Source organism: Montipora capricornis, chromosome 9 (genome assembly GCF_036669925.1).
Source record: "Montipora capricornis isolate CH-2021 chromosome 9, ASM3666992v2, whole genome shotgun sequence".
NCBI lineage: Eukaryota > Metazoa > Cnidaria > Anthozoa > Scleractinia > Acroporidae > Montipora > Montipora capricornis.
In genome coordinates, this window is record NC_090891.1 from 19,650,416 (window position 1) to 19,670,863 (window position 20,448).

The following is a 20,448-nucleotide window of genomic DNA, read 5'->3' on the forward strand; positions in this document are numbered from 1 at the left end:
TCCCAAAGCCAGGTGCTACAGCTCAATATGGGTCTGTATTAAAGAAATGGTAACCGCTTGAATTTTTCGCCGCCAAAAAAAAAGAAACGAAACAAAACAAAAGAAAATGACCTGCACGGAATGCTCCAAGATAGTACAAAAACAAAAATGGCAAAAACAATGAGAGACCTGAACAATGAGTTCTCAGAGAGTGCCTGCGTTCTTTTAAAAGTGCAGGCGCTATGCTTTTGGGTGAGAGAAAAAGAGACAGTTGGGTAGCGCTAAAAGACAAGACTAAAAAAATTTCGAAGGTTTAACAAAGTTGACATTTGAAATGTATATGGCAATCAATTTCTAGTTTCTAAAGAAACTGTGGTGCTGCGCCGGTGGGAGTGAAACATGAAAATTTGGTTTTATCGAACAAGTTGATAAAGGTCGAGTTACCACCGTGAACGACTTGGAAAGCTGACGTTTCGAGCGTTAGCCCTTCGTCAGAGCGAATAGAGGAATTGTGGTTGTTGTTGGTTTTTATGAGGGTGTGGAGGAGTTTTGCCATTGGTGGTCGAATCAGATGAATTTGTGAATTAACTAATGAAATGAGAGGCGCGCAACTGGTTTTGACGCATCTGTGACGCATCTAATTCGACCTTTATCAACTCGTTTGGCAAATTCTTAAGTGACAATCAACTTGCCTCGAAAACAGGGATCAAACTTCTATTCCGGTTAAACTAGAGGAAAAAAGCTTCCATCACTGAGCAGGCCATCATCCTGGAGTAACGAAAAACTTTTGTGAATTATCATGGAAAACAAGAATAAATTAGGAGAGAGATTACTACGCACGTGACCAGCTCCTCGAAAATTGGATCTCGTACTTCACGGTACTCAAATCGTCCACGAAGGTAAATCTCAAGGTCAAGTAATATGAACATTAAATTGAATTAGAAAACAGTCCTAAGAAAATACGCGCGCTGATTGGTTAAGAATCGTGTTTAACTCGATGGAGACAGAGCTAGCGCGAGCTGTTGACGTAGTGATGGCGCGAGCAAAGAGAATTTACATTTTGATAATTAGAGTTAACAAGTTGTTTTCCTTTTTCTCGTCGCGTTGTTTTCTAAAAGAAATAGAAAACATGTACTCCGTGTTTCTATCGAGTTATAGAGTTTGGGAGAACTCGAAAAAGCTGTGGAGACACTCACCTGCGGCTCGTGTTCCCACAGCATTTCTCATTCTCCCAAACTTTCACTCGTGTTTCTATTTAACAATTAGACCCGTGGCCCTTGAGGGCGAAGGGTCTAATTGTTTTAGTATCACCCAACTAGTCGGACAGAAAAGGCAATAGCAAAGTTGGCAAATGCAAGTTGAAGAAATATTTTTTTGGGAATAAAACGAAAGAAAGCGTCACGCTTTTCGCTACTCGAGGGCTATTACTAATAGTCCTCTAGTAGCGTGGCCAATCAAAATGCAGGATTTGCATTAGTCCACTAGTTGGATGTTACTAAAACTCGATAGAAACAAGGTACTAACAACAACACGAGTCCGAGTTTTCATTACCCAACTCTGTAAGTTACGGAAAAGAGAAAAACGCACGAAACAGTACAAACGTTCTTCGATTTTTATTATTGGTTATTTGTACACTCGCACAGCCAATCATATTTTTTCACCACGCACTTCAAGCAAGACTTGCCACACTTTCTCCAAAAAAAGTTTTCCTTTCCATAAATCTTCAGTTTGCAGACCAGCTTAAATGATAAATCACTATATATATATATATATCCCGGCCGAACCACATTTTCACTCATGCAATCAGTTGTCCAGATTCCTCTCCTCAATCTACTATTATATATATATATATATATCGCCTGTTTTCACGTGCTCTCTATTTCTTGTTTCCTTATTGTACGACATATATGCGCGAGCCGTCAATATTTCGTGGTATTGCCGTCTCACTTTTGCGGCCTGTGATTGGTTCTAATGTTGAAATTGACGTCGTTGCACTGAATTGGGTTGCTGACGTACGCAAACAAATTAGTTTCGCAGGTAGAAAGAATTGAAATTTCGATCAGGCGCGGGTTGATTAGTTTACAGTTTTATTTACCCTTATAAATGATGGAAAATATATTCCGTATTGGGCTTCGTCGCTTCGCGACTCCGCCCAATACGGAATATATTTTCTCCCAACTAGCAGTCAGTATAATGTGGTATTGCCGTCTCAAAATCGCTATTTGTTTTTAATAGTCAGCTTGTTTTTTGGTTGTCTTCAAACGTTTGCTTGTTTTGCTAAAACAAAGTGTCAAATGCAGTACCCTGGCCATGCCACTTCCGCCAAAAAACGCGGGTTCCAGCCCATGCAACTTCCCGCCAAAAGCGCGGCTTCCAGAAGTGCGACATTTCGCGCACTAGCTTACATGAAAATTTGAACGGCGTACGTACAGAAAGTCTTCCGATGACGTCATGACCCGAACCAAAATTTTGTCGCATCGATGGGTTATGATATTTTCTTAACCAAGGGGCTCCGCGCCGGATTTTCGGAGTGAGTGCGCATAGAACTAACACTGAAGTCGCGGTTATCGTCCCCCAATCTAAGTTTCAATTGTTTTCCAGGGGAAGGGAAAAATAATGTGCTCCATAATTCAGGGTGTACGTGAAGCACGATCTCTTTCACACATTACATCAGTGAAACTTGGCGTTTGACGGAGTTGCTGATGCCACGTCGTTATCAAAGATTTTCCACCAGGGATTTCCGCCCAAAATCGAACAACTGTTCTTCGTTTCTTAAAAAAATGTTTACAATGGTGTTGTTTCATTATTTAATCCAGTGTTATTTGGTTTTCCAGAGAATTCTTCTTTACCAACTTTTCTTCGCTTAGCATTAACGGTCTCCAGTTTAGATTCAAAACTCTTGTGCAAGGCTCTCTTCTTGAGGGGTTTGTGCTCTTTTGACATAATCTGAAAGGGAACCAATGACATTAACTGATAAAAGTGAGGCTCTCTCATGTCACGCAATGCGGTTATGTTGTCACACGCCTTCTCATCACCAATTTGATCTCCTTCATTGTCGATGGTGGGTGTGGTCACTGGGGAGTTTTCCAAGCTTCTAAGTAAGCCCTTAAGCATGGTAGCTTTAACAGCATTAGTTGCCCATTGTCCTTGAAACTCTTTGATCAATGAATCCAAAATGGCCGGCTCGTGTTGCCATGTCAATTTCTCGTAGCTGCAGTCATACAGCACAAGGGGTATTTCTGATGCCATATTGTACTGTGGTCGCCTCGGACACTGTTTGATGTCAAGCATCCAGTGAATAACTTCAGTGTTCTCCAGATTCTGACCAATCATGAGAAGCACAGCAACCATGCAACGCACTTGGTGCCACAAGAATGCTGACCCAGAAATCGTTATTTCACACATGTCAAACCCATCACAACTCTTAAGTTCACTTTCTAACTTGCTCACTGTGATTGAAAGAAGTTCCCTCTTGAAATTAACCACTCCGTTTGCGACATCCATTTTGCAGAAATTTCTGAAGTCATGCTGTCCCACCAATTTTTCTGCCGCATCATTCATGGCATTAATATCTAGATTAGCAGCTGGAAAAAAGTACTTGTATGTTCTGTACTGACAACTAAATCTAGCATCAAAATCCTGCTCCACAGGCTCCCAAGCAATTACTCTGATTTCTGGTGGAAGAAGCTTGTTCAATACATGAGTATAAGGGATTTCTTGCACCTCTTTTCCTTTCTCTGTGAACAAAGACATTGTAACAATTAACTAGATTAATAATTGACAAATAAATTATTGACAAATTAACCCATTGACTTCTGGGGGTTCCCCCTTGACGAGTAAAATCATCTGGCGTTAGACAGAGTAAAATACTAAGTATGGCCGGTGTAGGGTTAATTAGGGTCAATGGCCGGTCAAAGGGTTAATTAAAATTCTTTATTAATAAAATTATCAATTATTGCTTAATCAATTAATCAAGAGTGATCAATTAATTATCAATTACTTAGAGCGGGTTTCAATAGACCTTTTTGCAGATACGGCGGCCATTTTGATTTCTATTGTTTCGAAAGACATTATGGGATGTTCAGGGGGCAAATTAATATGTATTTGCCCCCTAGGCATCCCATAATAGCTATTCGAAACAATAGAAATTAAAATGGCCACCGTATCGGTAAAAAGGTCTATTGAATGTCGAAAGTAATTAGTGAATTACTTTGGTTTATGATTACTTCACTCAGTGATTGGTTGAACGTTTTCGCACCATTTTTTCATCCAATCAGAAGTGAAACCAAAACCAATCATGGCTTGCGCGTCACATTTTCCCGCACTTTGTGTCGGCTACGTGTAATTACTTCGAGTTTTGATTGGTTTAATGGATTGTCTCCGACCTTTTGATTGGTTTTGGTTTTACGACACTCAATTGGAAACTGCTCTATTGTGAAAATGATTTAAATTTATTAATAAGCAAAAGGGGATAACTGAAAAATCAGACCCCTTGGCAGGATTCGAGCCTTCATGGACGACCTGCCTAACAATGGTTGGGTGTGCTACAAGAAATCCTTCCTGGCCTGACAGCTCTTATTCAAAATGAGTGATTTGCAGTCCGTTCTAACAAATGGCAAACGCTCAAAGCAGCTTTCTTCCTCCCTTGAGATGTCAATTTACAGTACGCTTGCCAACTAATTTGATACGACCAAATTTTCACTTTTCGCGAAAAACATACCAAATGTCCTCTCTCTCACTTTTTCCTGGTCTCCGCTTTTCATAATGCCAAGACCTTCTGCAAGATTTGACCTTACATTTAAAGACACCACCTGTCCGAAGGCGCTGACCCCTTTATCAGTGCGGCCACATCTCGAGTAGTTACAGTCGGTCCTGTTTTCTATCAGACAAGCTTTGACCAAGGCGGCAAAGAAGTGAGCTTCAATCGTATTCTCTGTGCTCTCCTGGCTTGCAAAGCCGTGGTAATTCCAGCCGAGATAGGCTAATTTTATAGCTACGTGTCGTTTATGATAGCGAGAGAAGTCGAACTCTTTTTGCTTCTTCTTCTTCTTGTCCGCATCATTCTCCTTTGCTACCTGGTTCTTTGATGGCTTATTACAAGAAAATTCACTGCCTTTCCGAATATTGTCTTCTCCTAAAGTACATGTAACTGCCGAGGCTCCAAGCTTCAATAACAGTTCTTTCTTCTCTCTGTTTAGCTTTATAACGGTATCGATGAGAACTTCCCTGGAAAGCGATTGCAGCTCGGACATTTCGTCCATTTCCGTGTGGTCTCCATCGTTCATTTTGGTTTGGCTCCCTAAAGACATTTACTATTTGAAAATGCTAAAACTTTCTTGCGGACTCTCAAAACCTCTTGCACAAAGTGCAAACAGGGATAATCTTATATACCATACTAGTCCCTTTGAGTACAAGCCGCTGGGAAAAAGTGAGACCGCGTGGTACAACAAAATGGCGGCCAGGAGTGTAACTTGGTATCGAGTCGGCAAACGTTTTCATGGGCTCGGTGTGGAGAGAATGTGTCGCCAGGTATCACCATTGATATTTAAGAAGGTGAGATTGTTGCCAAAATCAAAAAGAACTAACTAGACTTTGTAGACTCGCAGCAGAAAGTGGGTCGTGTTCCATAACGCCTGAGTTACTGTAGTTGACTTCTGTTTTTTGTAGCTGAATTGGCCAAACCATGAATTATCTACACCTCTCCTTTGATTGACGTGCTCACGAATCCTTCCCTTAAAATATGGAAATATCAAATTCCTGACATATCATCCGCCATCAGAAATGAGCCAAGGTTTAATTTTTACAGGCTCGTCTTTCCGAAAAATCGGGCAATATACATATGGGTTATTGACCAAGCTTCTTCGGTCAAGATGGCTGGATGGCCAAGTTCCTTTTTTGCTTGTTTATGGACTGAGACGAAGGCAAAAAAAAGAACAAGGCCAATATCCAGCCATCTTGACCGAAGAAGCTTAGTGAATAAAGGATTAACACACAAAAAATGATCTTTGATCTTGTGGGACCAAACCCGAAAACCCCGAGTGGGCAAGATAGCTCCATCAAGCCTGATTGGGTAGCCAATCACAGCACAGGATTTGGCTCATCTTGCCCGCTCACGGCGGTAGTCGTATAATAAGATTGGTTACCAACTGCATGCAGCTCAACCTATGTCATGCATAGGGAAAGGTTAGAGTGGATGTTTAATGGATTGGGCCACTCAAAAGTGAAAACCAGGCTGAGTGAAGAACAATGTCAGCAACCTTGTGAGTCTGAATTGATCATGAAATGGAATTGCACTGGTGCCAGTCAGGAGTACTTTAATGAGACTATTATCTTATTTCAGTCAAAGCAGCCCCAAACCAAAATCCTTAAATTTGTTGTGACCCAGGTTTAGTGTGTGTACAATACCTTGGCATAGTTTTCCCTCTCCAGATAGACCAAGTCTGGTGAATAACATACAGTAATGTGGTTTACTTGTAATTCTGAGATGTACTTTTTAACTTCGTGTGTTTGAGTGTTTATTTGTCTATTATACCCTGATAAGTATACTTTTTCCTAAAATTAGAAACATTCCACGCTAAGAACCCACAGTTTAACCCATTGACTCCTGGGGGTTCCCCATTGACGAGTAAAATTGTCTGGCGTTAGACAGTAAAATAATAAGTAAGGCTGGTTTAGGGGTAAATGGGTTAATTGCCTCTTTTTGTTTCCTGGTTGGCTTTAAAGTGGACATTTTTTGAATGGACCTACAACTTGGGTCTTAAATAGTTTTAACACTTTGCTAGAACAGCAATTGAAATCACCTACAAGCTATTAATAATGTACCCCTCCTCTTCTCTCCTTTAAATGTTTCATTTACTGGTTGGTTGTTCAATCCCATAACCATCAACACTGAAGGCAGAGAGGGGGAAAATTTCCATCTGTGTTTCAACATTTGTAACAGATACTGTAGACGCTGTTTAAAGAGGATTTAGGATTAGTAATGAAAGTACAAGGATAGCTTGGTACTATGTAGGTCAAGAATATTCGAACTATTTTTTTTTTCTGTCATTTTAAAACATTCAGAGTTCACTGCACCATGCTCAAGATGTTCCACTTTATGCCAAGTATGGTGGACGGCACACTGTAACGTTGATCCCTGGGGATGGTGTTGGTCCTGAGATGGTCACTGCAGTACAAGATATATTCAGGTATAGTTTACAATTAATTTTGTTCAGCTGTAGAATTGCAGTAGGAAAAAATGGACTTTTAGAAATTTTTACCAGTGGACACAAAATTTGGGATTCTTTGAATGGTCTAATAAGGAACACAGACCTCCATGCTTGCACACCAAGGCAGGGGTGGATCTAAGGGGAGAGTGCAGGGGGGTGTGTTACTTCGTGTCGCCGTGCCAGGGGAAGACTCATGTCACAGGGTGCTTTCTAATACAACTGGTACTCTAGAAGAAAAAAATGTCACCAGTCAGCTACCCCATTCCTTAGTTGTGCACCCCTTCCTAAGAAAAATCTTCTATCCACCCCTACAAGGTTATCTGTAAAAGTACACCTGAAAGGACTTTGATTATTGAGGCTTGTCTCTACCCTGAGCTGTCCTCCAGCCCTGAATCATTTTTTGGGGCCAACACGGGGAAACCCCCAACATGTTGTACACCAACATGTGGAAGAGGGATGTTGGTCTTGACACAATAGAACAACGTTATTAAAACTGCCATGCTGGGTAGAGGACTCAGCTGATATTTGTTTCATGGATCTGATAAGGCATTGGTGAGATTAGAATGTGCCTACATCCCAATGGTAGTTGTGGAATTAACCCCAAAACTAGGCATGCAAATTTGTAGATAAATTTTGTATACATGTACATTGTATGTACTGTTTTACAAAGATCTTCAGCACTAGTTTCCAAATCATGCAATATACTCTTTGCTTGACTGACAAAGCACAATGTCTATGCATGCCAATATGCTTGTAAAGCATGGATAGTAAATGTACATCTTTATTTGTGGTAAGTTAAATGCATTTTGTTCTTGTGAAGTTGTTTGTTTGTACAACTTGTGAGCAGATAACATTCCTTGTCATGTACAGACATTGTTGTGTGGTTGAACAGTTCAGGATGTCCAGTATTTTTCCTCCCATTTTCTGGTTGTACTTTTGTACTCATTTTCAGATATATGGGAGCACCAGTGGATTTTGAAGAGCTTAATTTGAGGTGCAGGAATTATAACTTTGAAACATAATTGAAATAAGGATGAACTTAAGTTGTCTAAAGCCTGGTTCTCACTTGCGTGATAAGCATAAGGGTGAGTGGTATATGCAAGTGCAGTAACGTCAGGGAAGAAACAGTAAGATTCAAGATGGGGCGTGAATCCTTGTGCTTGTGCTTATGCTTAACTCGCATCGGTTCCCACTTGTAAAAATAAGTACAAGGAAAGGAAATTGTGTTTATGCTTATTTCACTCCTATCCCCACACAATTTTTATTATGCTTGTGCTTAATCGCACAAGTGGGAACCAGGCTTAAGTTTCATTGGCATGGAATGAGACTGAATATTGCATGGAGTTGCAAACCATAATAATTATTTTTAGGTACATGTCAAAACCACATGAATCGCTTGAGACTTTTTAAATACAATCTGCCCTACAGATTATGCTTTCATTGGGGTATTACTCATTTGAGGGGTGACTGGATTTTTACACCTGTATCTTTTTTTCTGTGGTATTAAGTGGCCTAGATCTGAGTGATGAGGAGGTATTTTGTGACAAAATGGAAGATGTGGTGACTTCAGTAAAAAGAAATGGTGTTGCCATTAAGGGTAAGGTTTATTGTTATCTAAATGTTTATTTAAACAATAATCATTTTGTTTCAATATAGAATGTTAAATTCCTTGGTGTTTCAATGGTTCTTCTTTTATTTAAATGTGAAATACTGTACCAAATACATTTCAAATTGTACTGTTCAATTTATTGAAAAAAAGTTTGATTTGTGTCAGGGAACATATTTACACCTTTGGACAAACCAACATTCAAATCTCTAAATGTGGAGTTGAGGTTTGTAGTGTCAAATTATTTTTGGATTTATCATTTTTTTTCTAAGAAGGAAACAAATTAATCGTGATGATTATATTCATTTACACAGTGTTTGTATTTCGTCATTTCCACCTAATTGCATTTGTTTCAGGCGACACCTGGATCTCTACGCCAATGTTGTGAGATGTAAATCTATCCCTGGTATAGAAGTGAGGTACAGGACATTATTAAACAATAATTTATCCCCTTTTTAAATAACACTGTCTCAGAATGTCTTTTCAACTAGAAATAATTAATTGCATTGTTCCTTTTATCAGACACAGGAATGTGGACCTTGTTATAATCAGAGAAAACACAGAAGGCGAATACAGCCATATTGAACATGAAGTATGAAATGTTGGATCTTTCATTTGTCAAATAAGGCAGTCAACTCAACCTAGCCAAGCTTTCTTGTTCCTCCTAACAACTTAAGTGCTCTGTTGCTTATCCCTTCCTTCTAATCCCACTGTACCAGCCTGCTCTTTACTAAAGCATTGAGGCGCACCCCCTTCGCCTACACACTCACTCTGCCTCCCACACAGCCCTTCTTCCACATGGTTCCCCGTCCCCCGGGGTTGAACCACTAACTTGTTGTGTTATTTGGGTCGAGTTGGTTACCTCTCTTCTCTGCTCTAGGGTTTTTCTTTCAGGTACTACGAATTACCTTTGTCATAAAAAATCCCGATATCACACTTCCCCTCTTCCAAACCACATTTTTACCTGCCCTCCCATCCAACCTTCCCTTACCCACGCACCCTGCGCTGATGCCCCCTCTGTTCCCTTTTCTGACTGCTCTTTTACTTCGGCCTCACTTATTCCCACTACTAGAGCGAGTTTCAATCGAGTGTCGTAAAACCAAAACCAAAGTAATTACTTTGGCCAATCAAAAAGAGACAATCCAGTAGACCAATCAAAATTCGAAGTAATTACACGTAGCCGACACAAAGCGCGGGAAAATGTGCACTCGCGAGCCACGATTGGTTTTGGTTTTACTTCTGATTGGTTGAAAAAGTGACGGGAGAACTTTGAACCAGTCACTGAGTGAAGTAATGCAATTGAAAACCGCTCTATCCGTCTACCTTGGTACCAAACCATCTTACAGTTTTGTCGTTCTTCAGAATGTTCCAGGGGTGATAGAAAGTTTCAAGATCATGACAGAGGAGAAATGCTCCTTAATTGCAAAATACGCATTTGACTTTGCGGTGGAGCATGGCCGCAAAAAAGTGACTGCAGTCCATAAGGCTAACATCATGTAAGTATTTTTTTACGAAGGAGAAAAAAGGCTTTCTTTTGTTTTTGTCCTCGGCAAGACATTAGGGAGCTTTAGCAATCACGACGGCAACAGCAAGGAGAATGTCATCTCAAAACATGATAAATTATAATCACTTCGCGACTATTGCAAAGCTTTTAATGCGACAAGGATGTGGCAGTTCCTCAAGAATGAAACTGGTATAAACTGCCTTTCATTTAGCGGGTGAAAATTTGATCATTTCACGTCGTTGCTTTGCCGAAGATGGCAAAGAAATGGACCAAAAATCTGTCCTTGTGTGGGCCCATTTCCATTAGTAGGGATAACGCTCACAAGGTTCATATGGGGTAGAAAAACTAGCACTTCACATTACACTCTAATCAGTTAAGTCTGCACTTGTAAATAGCCTACTGATTCGCCTTCGGTCGGATGGGATTCTTAACAGTTGATGTTGTTGTTTTTTCTGTTCCGTCGTTTCGTTGTGTTTCATTGGCCCTGAAAAGCCCCTATGGGGAGCGGTCAATTGAGTATGTATGTATGTATAAGTAGTGGGCTCTTTTGTTCCAGTGGTTGGCAAATAATGATTTGAATGTCAATAGACCTAATCGGCTAACTCAATGTTGTACTGCGGTACCCAATTCAAATCTACCGGGGATATGATATGAAAATACCTGGAACAAAATGTTCTATTCCCAAAGTGTTGAATTAGGTACAACATTGAGTTAGCCGATTAGGTGGGTAGACTTTCATATACAGGCCCCAGTCAGTTCAAACGATGGATAGCGCTAGCCGCCGCATAAATCAGTATCCACTGGATGACTCAAATGGTTTTGCTAGTGTTTTTCCGCTGGATAGTGATTTGTCCGGTGGATAGCGCTATCCATCGTTTGAACAACTGGGGCCTGGACTAAATAGGCCTTTTGCAACTAACGATCACATGGTACAAAATCCGCCATGCTGGGGCGGGTTGCTCAAGGCCTGGTCAGCGCTAACTGTTAGTTAAGAGGTATCTAAACCTTTAGGTTTCCATGGTGTTTAACGCTGGTTAGCGCTAACCATGCTTCGAGCAACGCGGCTCTGGAGGGCAAGCTCATTATTATTTCCCCACTGGGACATTAAAACAAAGGCAAGTCAAGCTTGACTGGTTCAGGTCTCTTTGTTTTAATGTCCCAGTGGGGGAATAATAATCAGCTTGCCCTCCAGCATGGCGGATTTTGTACCATGTGATCGTTAGTTGTAAAAGGGCCAATTGGCGGATGACAAAAGAACCATTGTTATTCCGATTAATCCTTGCTAATTAGGTGTTGTTTTGTTCGCTTTGTTCGTTTGTTGTATGAACATTAATTCTTTCCGACGCGGTATGTGAAAGACCAGCCGATTAGGTCTATAGGCAAGAGCTAGTGAATTAGATGAGAGTGTTGATCTATCACTTTGCGGTCTTGCCCCCCCAGCACAGTCACAAATGGATTTATTTTTAGATACACTTTGCGTGCGAAACAAACAAAAGGCCGCCAATTTTAACCAATCAGACGAAGCCATGTCACGCGCGACTGCTTCTGTCATGTTTTTTTTTTTAGGGACATGACAACTGATTTCCGCGGGAACGGGTATTCTAAAAATAGACTCATTTGTGACTGTGCTGGGGAGCCCACCCATGCCATAACAACACTCTTATCTAATCCAGTCTTGCTATGGGCCATTTCCGAGTTGCTGTTTGTCTCGGTTTCGAAGTGAGTCTTCGTGCGCAACTATTGAAAGGGAAATTAGTTTGATTTGCCTGAGAATACGCAACTCATTTCCATTTGGATGTTTGTGCACCAGGGACGTTTCTCGAAAGTCCCGAGACGTAAAGGACCATTTCGAGTGTGACAATTCCCTCTGTATCTCAAGAACGGAGAGGATTTAAATTGTCAAACTTCACAGTTCGTTTGCTTTTTGTTACCTTGAAAACATGTCAGAAGATCGGCTTTCTTGAACAAGCGGTTGGCAGGTTCACAAATGGCTTTTCGGGCCCGAAAAGTTTTCGGGACTTTTGAGAAACGGGCTCCAGGACTTTGAAAGTGAGGAATGCAGCAACTCGGAAATGGGCTATTGAAATGTTTCTAAACAGCGAGTATAGGAGGTTTTCACATAGCGTCATCGCCGCCATGCTTGGTGGACGAAAACAAAAGATCTCTCATTAGCTTCTTTTGTTCGTCCACCAGAAGTCGTACATTCCTCTTTTGTTATTGGTGTCTCTAGAGGTTGGCTGAAAACGTCCTATCGGTGTTTCATGTCACATGTACGTCATAGCTGCTATCAGAAGATCTCCCATTAGCTCCTTTTGTTCATCCACCAGTAATTGTACATTGCGGCATTGTTATCTGTGTCACTAGAGATTGGTTGCAAACCATCGATCGCTAGAGCCAACTGGTTTGAATATACTCTTGTCTATTGTGAGGTGGATTTCACCAGCGACACAGCAAGAAGCACACGCAATGTTTGCAAACTCAACAACAACAGCGGCACCTTACCATACCCACAGCAAAACAATTAAATTATCTCTAGGTCTTTAAATCAAGGAGCAAAAAATTTTTTTTAAATTACGCGCGCCCCACTTTAGAATACGGTCAAATTGACCAATAATAGCACGCGTACTTTCTTTCCAACTTTACGATGCCGTGTAAAATTAAATTATGCTTTAGTTGAGCTACATCCAACAGATTTGAGGTAAGCATGATGAGTAAGGATGCCAGTGTGATTTTGCTTTTCACAGGAAGCTTGGTGACGGCCTTTTTTTGAGATGCTGTGGTGAAGTTGCTAAGGACTATCCCAATATTGAATACAACACTATGATTATTGACAATTGTTGCATGCAGCTTGTTTCCAAGCCAGAGCAGTTTGATGTGATGGTCATGCCTAACTTGTATGGCAACATCGTCAGCAATATTGGAGCCTCGCTGGTCGGCGGGCCAGGGATCGTGCCTGGTGAAAATATCGGAGGAGACTATGCAGTGTTTGAATCGGTAAGAGTTGGAAAAATGTTCTAACCTTCAACGATGCAGTAGTGAATAATTCAGCGTCGGTAGCATGGAGTGTTTTTGAATTAAGTGTTGAAGATGATCTCGTAATTGACTGTTTTAGAGCGGTTTTCAATTGAGTGTCGAAAGTAATTAGCGAATTGCTTTGGTTTATGATTACTTCACTCAGTGATTGGTTCAAAGTTCTTGCGCCATTTTTTCAACCAACCAGAAGTGAAACCAAAACCAATCGTGACTCGCGCGTGCACATTTTCCCGCGCTTTGTGTCGGCTACGTGTAATTACTTCGAGTTTTGATTGGTTTAACGGATTGTCTCCGTCCTTTTTGATTGGCCAAAGTAATTACTTTGGCTTTGGTTTTACGACACTCATTTGAAAACCGCTCTAAGGACGGTGCCTACTAATTCACAGGTATTTTTGCTCGGTTTACTGAATATGCGGGAAAAGCAGATCGTAACAAGTGTTATTGAAATCCAAAAAGAAAATCGGAGGTAACCACGCATTTTTCGAAGATAATTAATCAACACTATTTGTAAAGAGCTTTAAAATACAAAGCAATGTATGGCGTTCTTTTCCAAATTGAAGCTTTATTGTCTCTGAAAAATGTGTGGTTACCCCCAATTTTCTTTTTGGATACCAAGATCAATTTCTCCGCATAGTTTTGAACCGCGCAAAAATATTTTTCTACTAAGCACCACCCATGGGAGATCCGAGTATCTCGAGATGCGCAGAAACATATGCGCAGTAACAATAGTAGGCACCGTCCTTAATGCCTTTTTCGTTGCTACCATTGATGATTGGCCTAAGAATTTCGCACAATTTGTGTTTTCATCAAAGGAATTTCCACAGAGAAATTCAACAACAACCCAGATGATATCTGTTCAGAAATGCAAGTAATTACATGCACACTGATGTTAGTAAGCATCATAAAGTGTCTTCTAGCTCGTCTTCCCAACTTCAACACCATCACTCGTTTAGGAGAACAAAGACAATTGACATTACAAAGTGTCCCCTATACTGAGATCTCCAAGTAAAGATAAACAGCTACATTTACTCCAACCTAAAATTAGCGCAATTCTAAAACTTACCTTATTGTTGGAAATGGGTAGCAAATAGTTAAGGCGCTTTCCTTGTGTCAGAACTGGCCGGCCAGACCCGGCATCAGTGGGAGAAATCTAGACTCCTGGGTGATGGACTTCTCCGAGCAGTCAAGTAGCTCTCTGTATTTGTATTGATTACTTATTAATTTTCTTTCAGGGGGCACGGCATACAGGTGAAGACATCAAGGGAAAGAACATTTCAAACCCTATGAGTTTGCTTTTTGCGAGCACGTTAATGTTGGAACACCTTGGGTTAGTACTTATGGCCTCGTCCACACGTATCCGGATATTTTTGACTCCCCAACTTTTTCTTTCAGGATACCCCTTCCGTCTACACGTATCCGGCGAATTCGCTAGCGAAGCCGGAACTTTTTGAATACGCTCTCAGAGTGGATATTTTTTAATCTGCTACGAATCCGCAACTGTGTGGATGCTAAATCCGGAATTTTTTTTATCCGGATGACGTAACAAGATGAAGCCCAGTTCCTTACCGTGAAATCAATTCTCATGATGCAACATGATCTCTTCTCTAAATTAACGATTATCGTTAATTCTTATTTTGGTTTCAATTTACTATTATCGTTAATTTAGGACACTGTGTCCCAGGACTTGTGGTAGCAGAGAAAATAAGGAAATTAAAAACAAATCAAATCCGTGGATTGGATTCGAACTGGAGCTTTTACTCCATAGGAACCGCTTCTTTTCGCTTCACCACTGAAGATTAATACATCACGTTTTCAAAAAAACATTTTTTTAAGTCTGCTATAGAATAGCGCCGCTGAAAAAATATTAGGCCTAGGCTAGATTAATAATTTAAGCCTAAGCTTGGATTTAAAATGTTTAGCTTTGTCGTGAAGTTTGGAAACGACCTTTGCAGTGTGTAATATTGTTTGTTGAAGTAGTGATGGCGCGAGCAAAGAGAATTTACATTTTGATAATTAGAGTTAACAATTTGTTTTCCTTTTTCTCGTCGCGTTGTTTTCTAAAAGAAAAAGAAAACATGTACTCCGTGTTTCTATCGAGTTATAGAAACACGAGTGAAAGTTTGGGAGAACGAGAAATGCTGTTTCCACAGCAAATATATTCTTGTTGTTTTTCCTCATTTCAGGTGGAATGCTTATGGTGATTTGATACACAGTGCTATTCTTAGAGTTGTGGAAAAAGGAGTGGTTAGTCTAATAACAAAGCAATGATAATCATTCTGTTTTGCCAAAAAAAAAAAAATGCGTTAAATCGTTTAGTACGTATTTTTTTGTCGGCCAGCACGTGGGAATGTTAAGCATCTCTTTTAACACGTTTTGGATGTTAAGACAACATTATTCGTTCGATAAATGTTAGCCAATATTAGAGGGATTGCATCTGGCACAAAACGAGGATGCGTTTATCATAGTGTCATCTGAAGCTATAATCTTTGCCAAAAGTGTTGGAACTTAGGTCGATCTGTTGGCATTCAAACATCGAGCTACAATTCGTCACCATTTGCCCCTGTCCACTGCCGTATTTTGGCCGATACTCATTAACAGGTCGCGTCTTTAAGAGCTTTCTCTACCGTCCCCTGCCTCTCATTCCTATATCCTGCACACACTCGTTTGCAAGTCTAGGTAAGCTCTCGTGAACCATCAGTCGGCACGCTAGTATAGCATGTTTTACTTTCCCAGTCATTCATCCCCCATACTACGTGTCAAGTCCTCACCCCCACTCCCTTAAAGAATGTTGGTCTATTTAAGGTGCGGCAATGACTTGAGGGATACACCTTATTCCAAAATGGCCACCTGTCTAGTGTTCTTTTGTTTCCTTGCAAATTGACCCTTTGTGCCTCATTTTCAAACGTAAAATTCAAAAGAATATGTAACCTTGAACAAGGCCAAAAGGGCCAATTTGCAATCAAACAAAAGAATACTAAAAATGGCAGCCATTTTGAAATAAGGAGTATTAGGGAGCTGTTTTAGGCCCGATTCACACGGTACCGGATGAATTTTCTACGGGTTGAAAAATTTGACCGGACACTTTGTTCGCACGGAACCGTGCAATATTTTCGCTCTGTTCACACGGAACTGGCGAACTGGATTAAAGTTTAACCTTTGTCAGTGGTGTTACCATCTGTTCATGAACAGAGCGCTACTTTACGAAGTCCAAAATGTCGGCAAGAAAGAGAATTGTTAACTATAGATGGTTGTCACCTGACCTCACAGCAGCCATGTTGGCGCACAGAACAATAGAGAAAAAAGTCTTCTGGGAATTTGACTCTATTATAATGCGAAACATGAGCCACAATTTGCTATTGTTTTGTGCACCAACATGGCCGTCACATCACGTGATTGAAAACCATTAATAGTGGCTGAGTTACCACGCATCCATGCAACCACGCATTTGCCTTGCAAAAATTTAGACGATCAAGGTGTTCACAGCGCGCCGGTTAAATTTTCGACCCCTCCGGCTAAAAATTCGTCCCCGATTTAAGCGTTCAAATTTTTGAACGGCGAGGTGTCTAAATGTTAGCACGTTTAGCGTGATTCGGTGTGAACGGAATCCCTAAATGCACGAAATTTCAACCGGTAGAAAATTCGTCTGGTACCATGTGAATCGGGCCTTAGAGCTTAAAGTGCCCCTATATGGTAAAAAAAAATCACTTCCTTTTTCTCTTCAGATTTTGAAAGTGTGTTTGCTTAACTTAACACCTGACTGGGAAAGTTTTGAGCTTTGATTTTTTTCCAAAGCCCGTTCACTTTGAGTCAAAGTTTTATATTTCACGGTCCGCCATTAAGCACGTTCAAAACTGACCGATTGGACCTGAGAGGGTTGGATCCAGGGAAAAAATGACGTCAAAGGTTCACTAGCTTAGAATTTCAGCGTGTGAAAGCAACTTATTACATATGCAAAACACGAGTTTAAAAGTCTGAAAGCCCAAAACTCCCACGCTGCTTATTATTTTTGCGGTGTACACATGCATTGCATTCTTAAAATAGTAAGCCTTTGACGTCATTTTCTCCTCGATCCAGCTCTCTCAAGACCTCAAAGTTAGTAATGGCGCACCATTAAATAGGAAAATTCCAGTGAAAATAAACAGGTGTCTTTTTGAAATCAAGGCTTAAAATTTTGGTCGCTTGTGTTTAGTTAACATAGTTTTGAAATCCAAAGGAAAATAAGAATTGATATTTTGGTCACAGGGGCACTTTAAGGTGGCATAAATCATTAACATTATGCGAACAGCGTCGAATTTTTTATTTTTTGAAGATGTTCCAACGACTTTAACGAAGATGGTAGTTCAATGGCTTCTCTGTAGTTATGTGAAGATCATTGCTTCGACCCCTGTTCGTAGCACTCGGAATTTTTCCGACTATCCCCGAGTTACTATCGATAATATACGATGGCATCGTTATGGAAATTAAACCGACTTCCCAGGGCGATGGGGTCCGAATATGCTGCCATGTGTCTCAGTTGTTTCACCGATCTCAATTTTGGCGGGTTTTTCTTTCAGAAAACGGCAGATATTGGAGGTTCACACACGACTTCAGACTTCCTTGAATGCTTAAAAGAAGAAATTGGCCAAGTTACAAGAATCTGAGAAAGGTGACCCCAGAAATGGACTTAAGGAGATTGAAAATTCTGTTTAGAAAAAAATGCACAACTTGAAGTCGGTAAACGAGTTTGTAAAAAAAGAAAATGCTTTATTTTAGTGCCTGCACGAAAGACATTGTAATGCTATTGTAAATTTATTATGCGCAGGCTTTGTATTACGTAGAAAAAAGGTAGGCGGTTAGTTAAACGAAGTCTAAGAAAATCCGCGATTTTTGACAGTCGTGTTAGCTCCAGAACGTTTTGGAAATGTTTGGTTTAAATACATAAACTCTTTGTTCCTTTGCTCTTGCCTACTCGTTAACGTTTTTGGCAGTAAACAACCTTTATATAAGTTGTAACACACACCTTGGGTGTGGGGCCTTTCGGAGGGTAAATTGCTTGGGTTTGGTTCAGCTCAGGGTTCATGTTACCCTTGGGGATGCGTTTACACAGTAAAAGACTCCCCCCTCAGGGTAAAATAATACGGTATAATTAGTATAATTAAGGATCTTCTTGTATCAGCTACGTTCTGTTTTATGATTTACCAAGCCACCTCAGTGAGCAGATAAACCGTACTGTTCAGCTCAGGAATCGTCATGGGAAGTTCTTTTGTTCTTTTTTTATGTATCCATGGAAATAACCCTAGGGCAATTTCGGTCTAGGGAAAGCGGTTACACATAAAAACGTCCTTGCCCGTGGGCAAACGCTATTTACGCATGAGTAAAAGGGCTAGTGTAACCACAGTTAATGCAAACATATTCGCTTGTACATTTTGTTTTTTCCAGTGCAGACATATTCATGCTTGCATGCACTCTTTTTAATGAAAAAGACAAGGGATTAAATCTCTTGAGTAGTAGTATCACATGAGCTGTATTGGGGAAACAAAACGTATAAGGGAATAAGGTCTGTAGAGTGTTTTCAATCACGTGAGGCGGCCATGTTGCTACACAAATGGCAAATTATGGCTCATGATACGACGCATGTACCTTGTGTCAGCGTCTCGTAAGCTTTCGAAATTTTCCGCAAGAAAGAACAAAGCAAGTCAAGTGAAATTTTGTTAAAGACCATATTAATAGTTCTCTGTATTTCTCAGTGTGGTTGTGAAGTATCTCTCCTTTAAGGACGGTGCCTACTATTATTATTGCGCATACGTTCTGCGCATCTCGAGATACTCGGATTTCCTATCTGTGATGCGTACTATTACAGGGATATTTTTGCGCGGTTTAAAACTATCCGGAGAAAGTAGATCTTAGTAAGTAGTCTTGGTATCCAAAAAGAAAATTGGGGGTAACCATGCATCGTCAATTTGAGAAAGAACGCCGTACATTGCTTTCTATTTTAAAGCTTTTTACAATATTATTCATGAATTATCTTGGAAGAATGCGTTGTTAACCCCAATTTTTTTTTTTAGATTTCAATGACACTTGTCAAGATCTACATTTCCTGCATAATCAAAGAACGACAGTAGTAGGCACCGCGTCCTTAATTGGAGACCTTTCTTGGAACTAAAGAGTTGGAGTTCAAAGCGCAGGGGATTTTTGAAACCCGGGCTACACCCTTTTTTTTTTAAGAAAAATGGTTCGAAAACTGTTGCTCAGTTTGGGGCAACTGCTCGTCTGAACTCTTGCATCAAGTACAAAAACGTGCAGCACGACTCCTCCTTAATGCTGACACCTCTTGTCTTTCTTTGAAACTCTTCCAAAAGTTAAAGATCTGTCCTTTTAGTGACATTGTTCGCCAACGCATATTAAATCTGACTTTTAAATCACTTAATGGCCTACTCCCTGATATTATTGCCAACCTATTTAAAAGGCTAAGTCACCATTGTACCACTCGAGCCAAGACAAACCTATCATTAACACTTCCAAAAGCAAAGACTAATGCCGGTAAAAGACGTTTTTCCTATATGGCGCTAGCCATTTGGAATTCAATCCCAAGTCATCTCAACCTCATTACGACACCAAAAGTTTTCAATTCCAAGTGCAAGCACCTTTTTTTAACAGCGATTGGAAACTGCTACAGAACTCAGTATAGAGAGACTATATTAATCAATTGTCAACTTAAGTAGGCTCGAAATAGTTTCTCCTTTTTTCAAACAAATAAACATATTCTATCCTTAGGTACAGTTAGGGTAATCATATCAAGACGAAATTTGGCCAGGGCATTAAGTACCCATCCCAGATTTCGCACATTTTATTTTCCTCCAAAATAATGTTACCATGGCAACAATATTAGGCATGTCTTTGAGCCTTAAAATCAACATATATGTTCTTTTTTGAAGAAACAGGTCGATGAAATCTTCCCATTCAGCGTTACCAGATAATGTTAGAAATACTCTCTAAAATATTTACAATTCAACAAAATCTGTAGGCCAGTTTTTCGGGAAAAACAGTTGTTTTGAAACGTCTCTAATTTTTTTTTTCACCTACTGAATTTTTTTAAATTTGAAAGACAAACGTTTTCAATTAATCTAAGCTAACATGCA

At 40.2% G+C, this 20,448-nt stretch overlaps 2 protein-coding genes across 2 annotated transcripts; one reads left to right on the forward strand and one right to left on the reverse strand.

The window, feature by feature from the left end:
- Window positions 1–1,579: 1,579 nt before the first annotated feature.
- Window positions 1,580–5,330, reverse strand: LOC138015293 (tRNA pseudouridine(38/39) synthase-like). The gene is made up of 2 exons (XM_068862280.1): window positions 4,700–5,330; window positions 1,580–3,716 (listed from the first exon to the last, which is right to left on the reverse strand). The coding sequence occupies exons 1-2, from the start codon at window positions 5,286–5,288 to the stop codon at window positions 2,764–2,766; spliced, it is 1,542 nt and encodes a 513-aa protein (XP_068718381.1). The 5' UTR covers window positions 5,289–5,330; the 3' UTR covers window positions 1,580–2,763.
- Window positions 5,331–5,407: 77 nt separating this feature from the next.
- On the forward strand, window positions 5,408–18,267 carry LOC138015214 (isocitrate dehydrogenase [NAD] subunit gamma, mitochondrial-like). The gene is made up of 12 exons (XM_068862177.1): window positions 5,408–5,532; window positions 7,042–7,166; window positions 8,140–8,181; window positions 8,696–8,784; window positions 8,962–9,019; window positions 9,150–9,212; window positions 9,316–9,385; window positions 10,156–10,289; window positions 13,042–13,291; window positions 14,563–14,657; window positions 15,514–15,574; window positions 17,884–18,267. The coding sequence occupies exons 1-12, from the start codon at window positions 5,431–5,433 to the stop codon at window positions 17,968–17,970; spliced, it is 1,176 nt and encodes a 391-aa protein (XP_068718278.1). The 5' UTR covers window positions 5,408–5,430; the 3' UTR covers window positions 17,971–18,267.
- The last annotated feature ends 2,181 nt before the right edge of the window (window positions 18,268–20,448 follow it).

Coding starts and splice junctions, on each gene's coding strand:
- LOC138015214 (XM_068862177.1), top strand. CDS start 5,431: ATGGCGGCCAGGAGTGTAACTTGGTATCGAGTCGGCAAACGTTTTCAT. Junction 13,292..14,562: donor ACTATGCAGTGTTTGAATCG/GTAAGAGTTGGA, acceptor ATTTTCTTTCAG/GGGGCACGGCATACAGGTGA. Junction 14,658..15,513: donor TTAATGTTGGAACACCTTGG/GTTAGTACTTAT, acceptor TCCTCATTTCAG/GTGGAATGCTTATGGTGATT.
- LOC138015293 (XM_068862280.1), bottom strand. CDS start 5,288: ATGTCTTTAGGGAGCCAAACCAAAATGAACGATGGAGACCACACGGAA. Junction 3,717..4,699: donor AGTGAGAGAGAGGACATTTG/GTATGTTTTTCG, acceptor CTTTGTTCACAG/AGAAAGGAAAAGAGGTGCAA.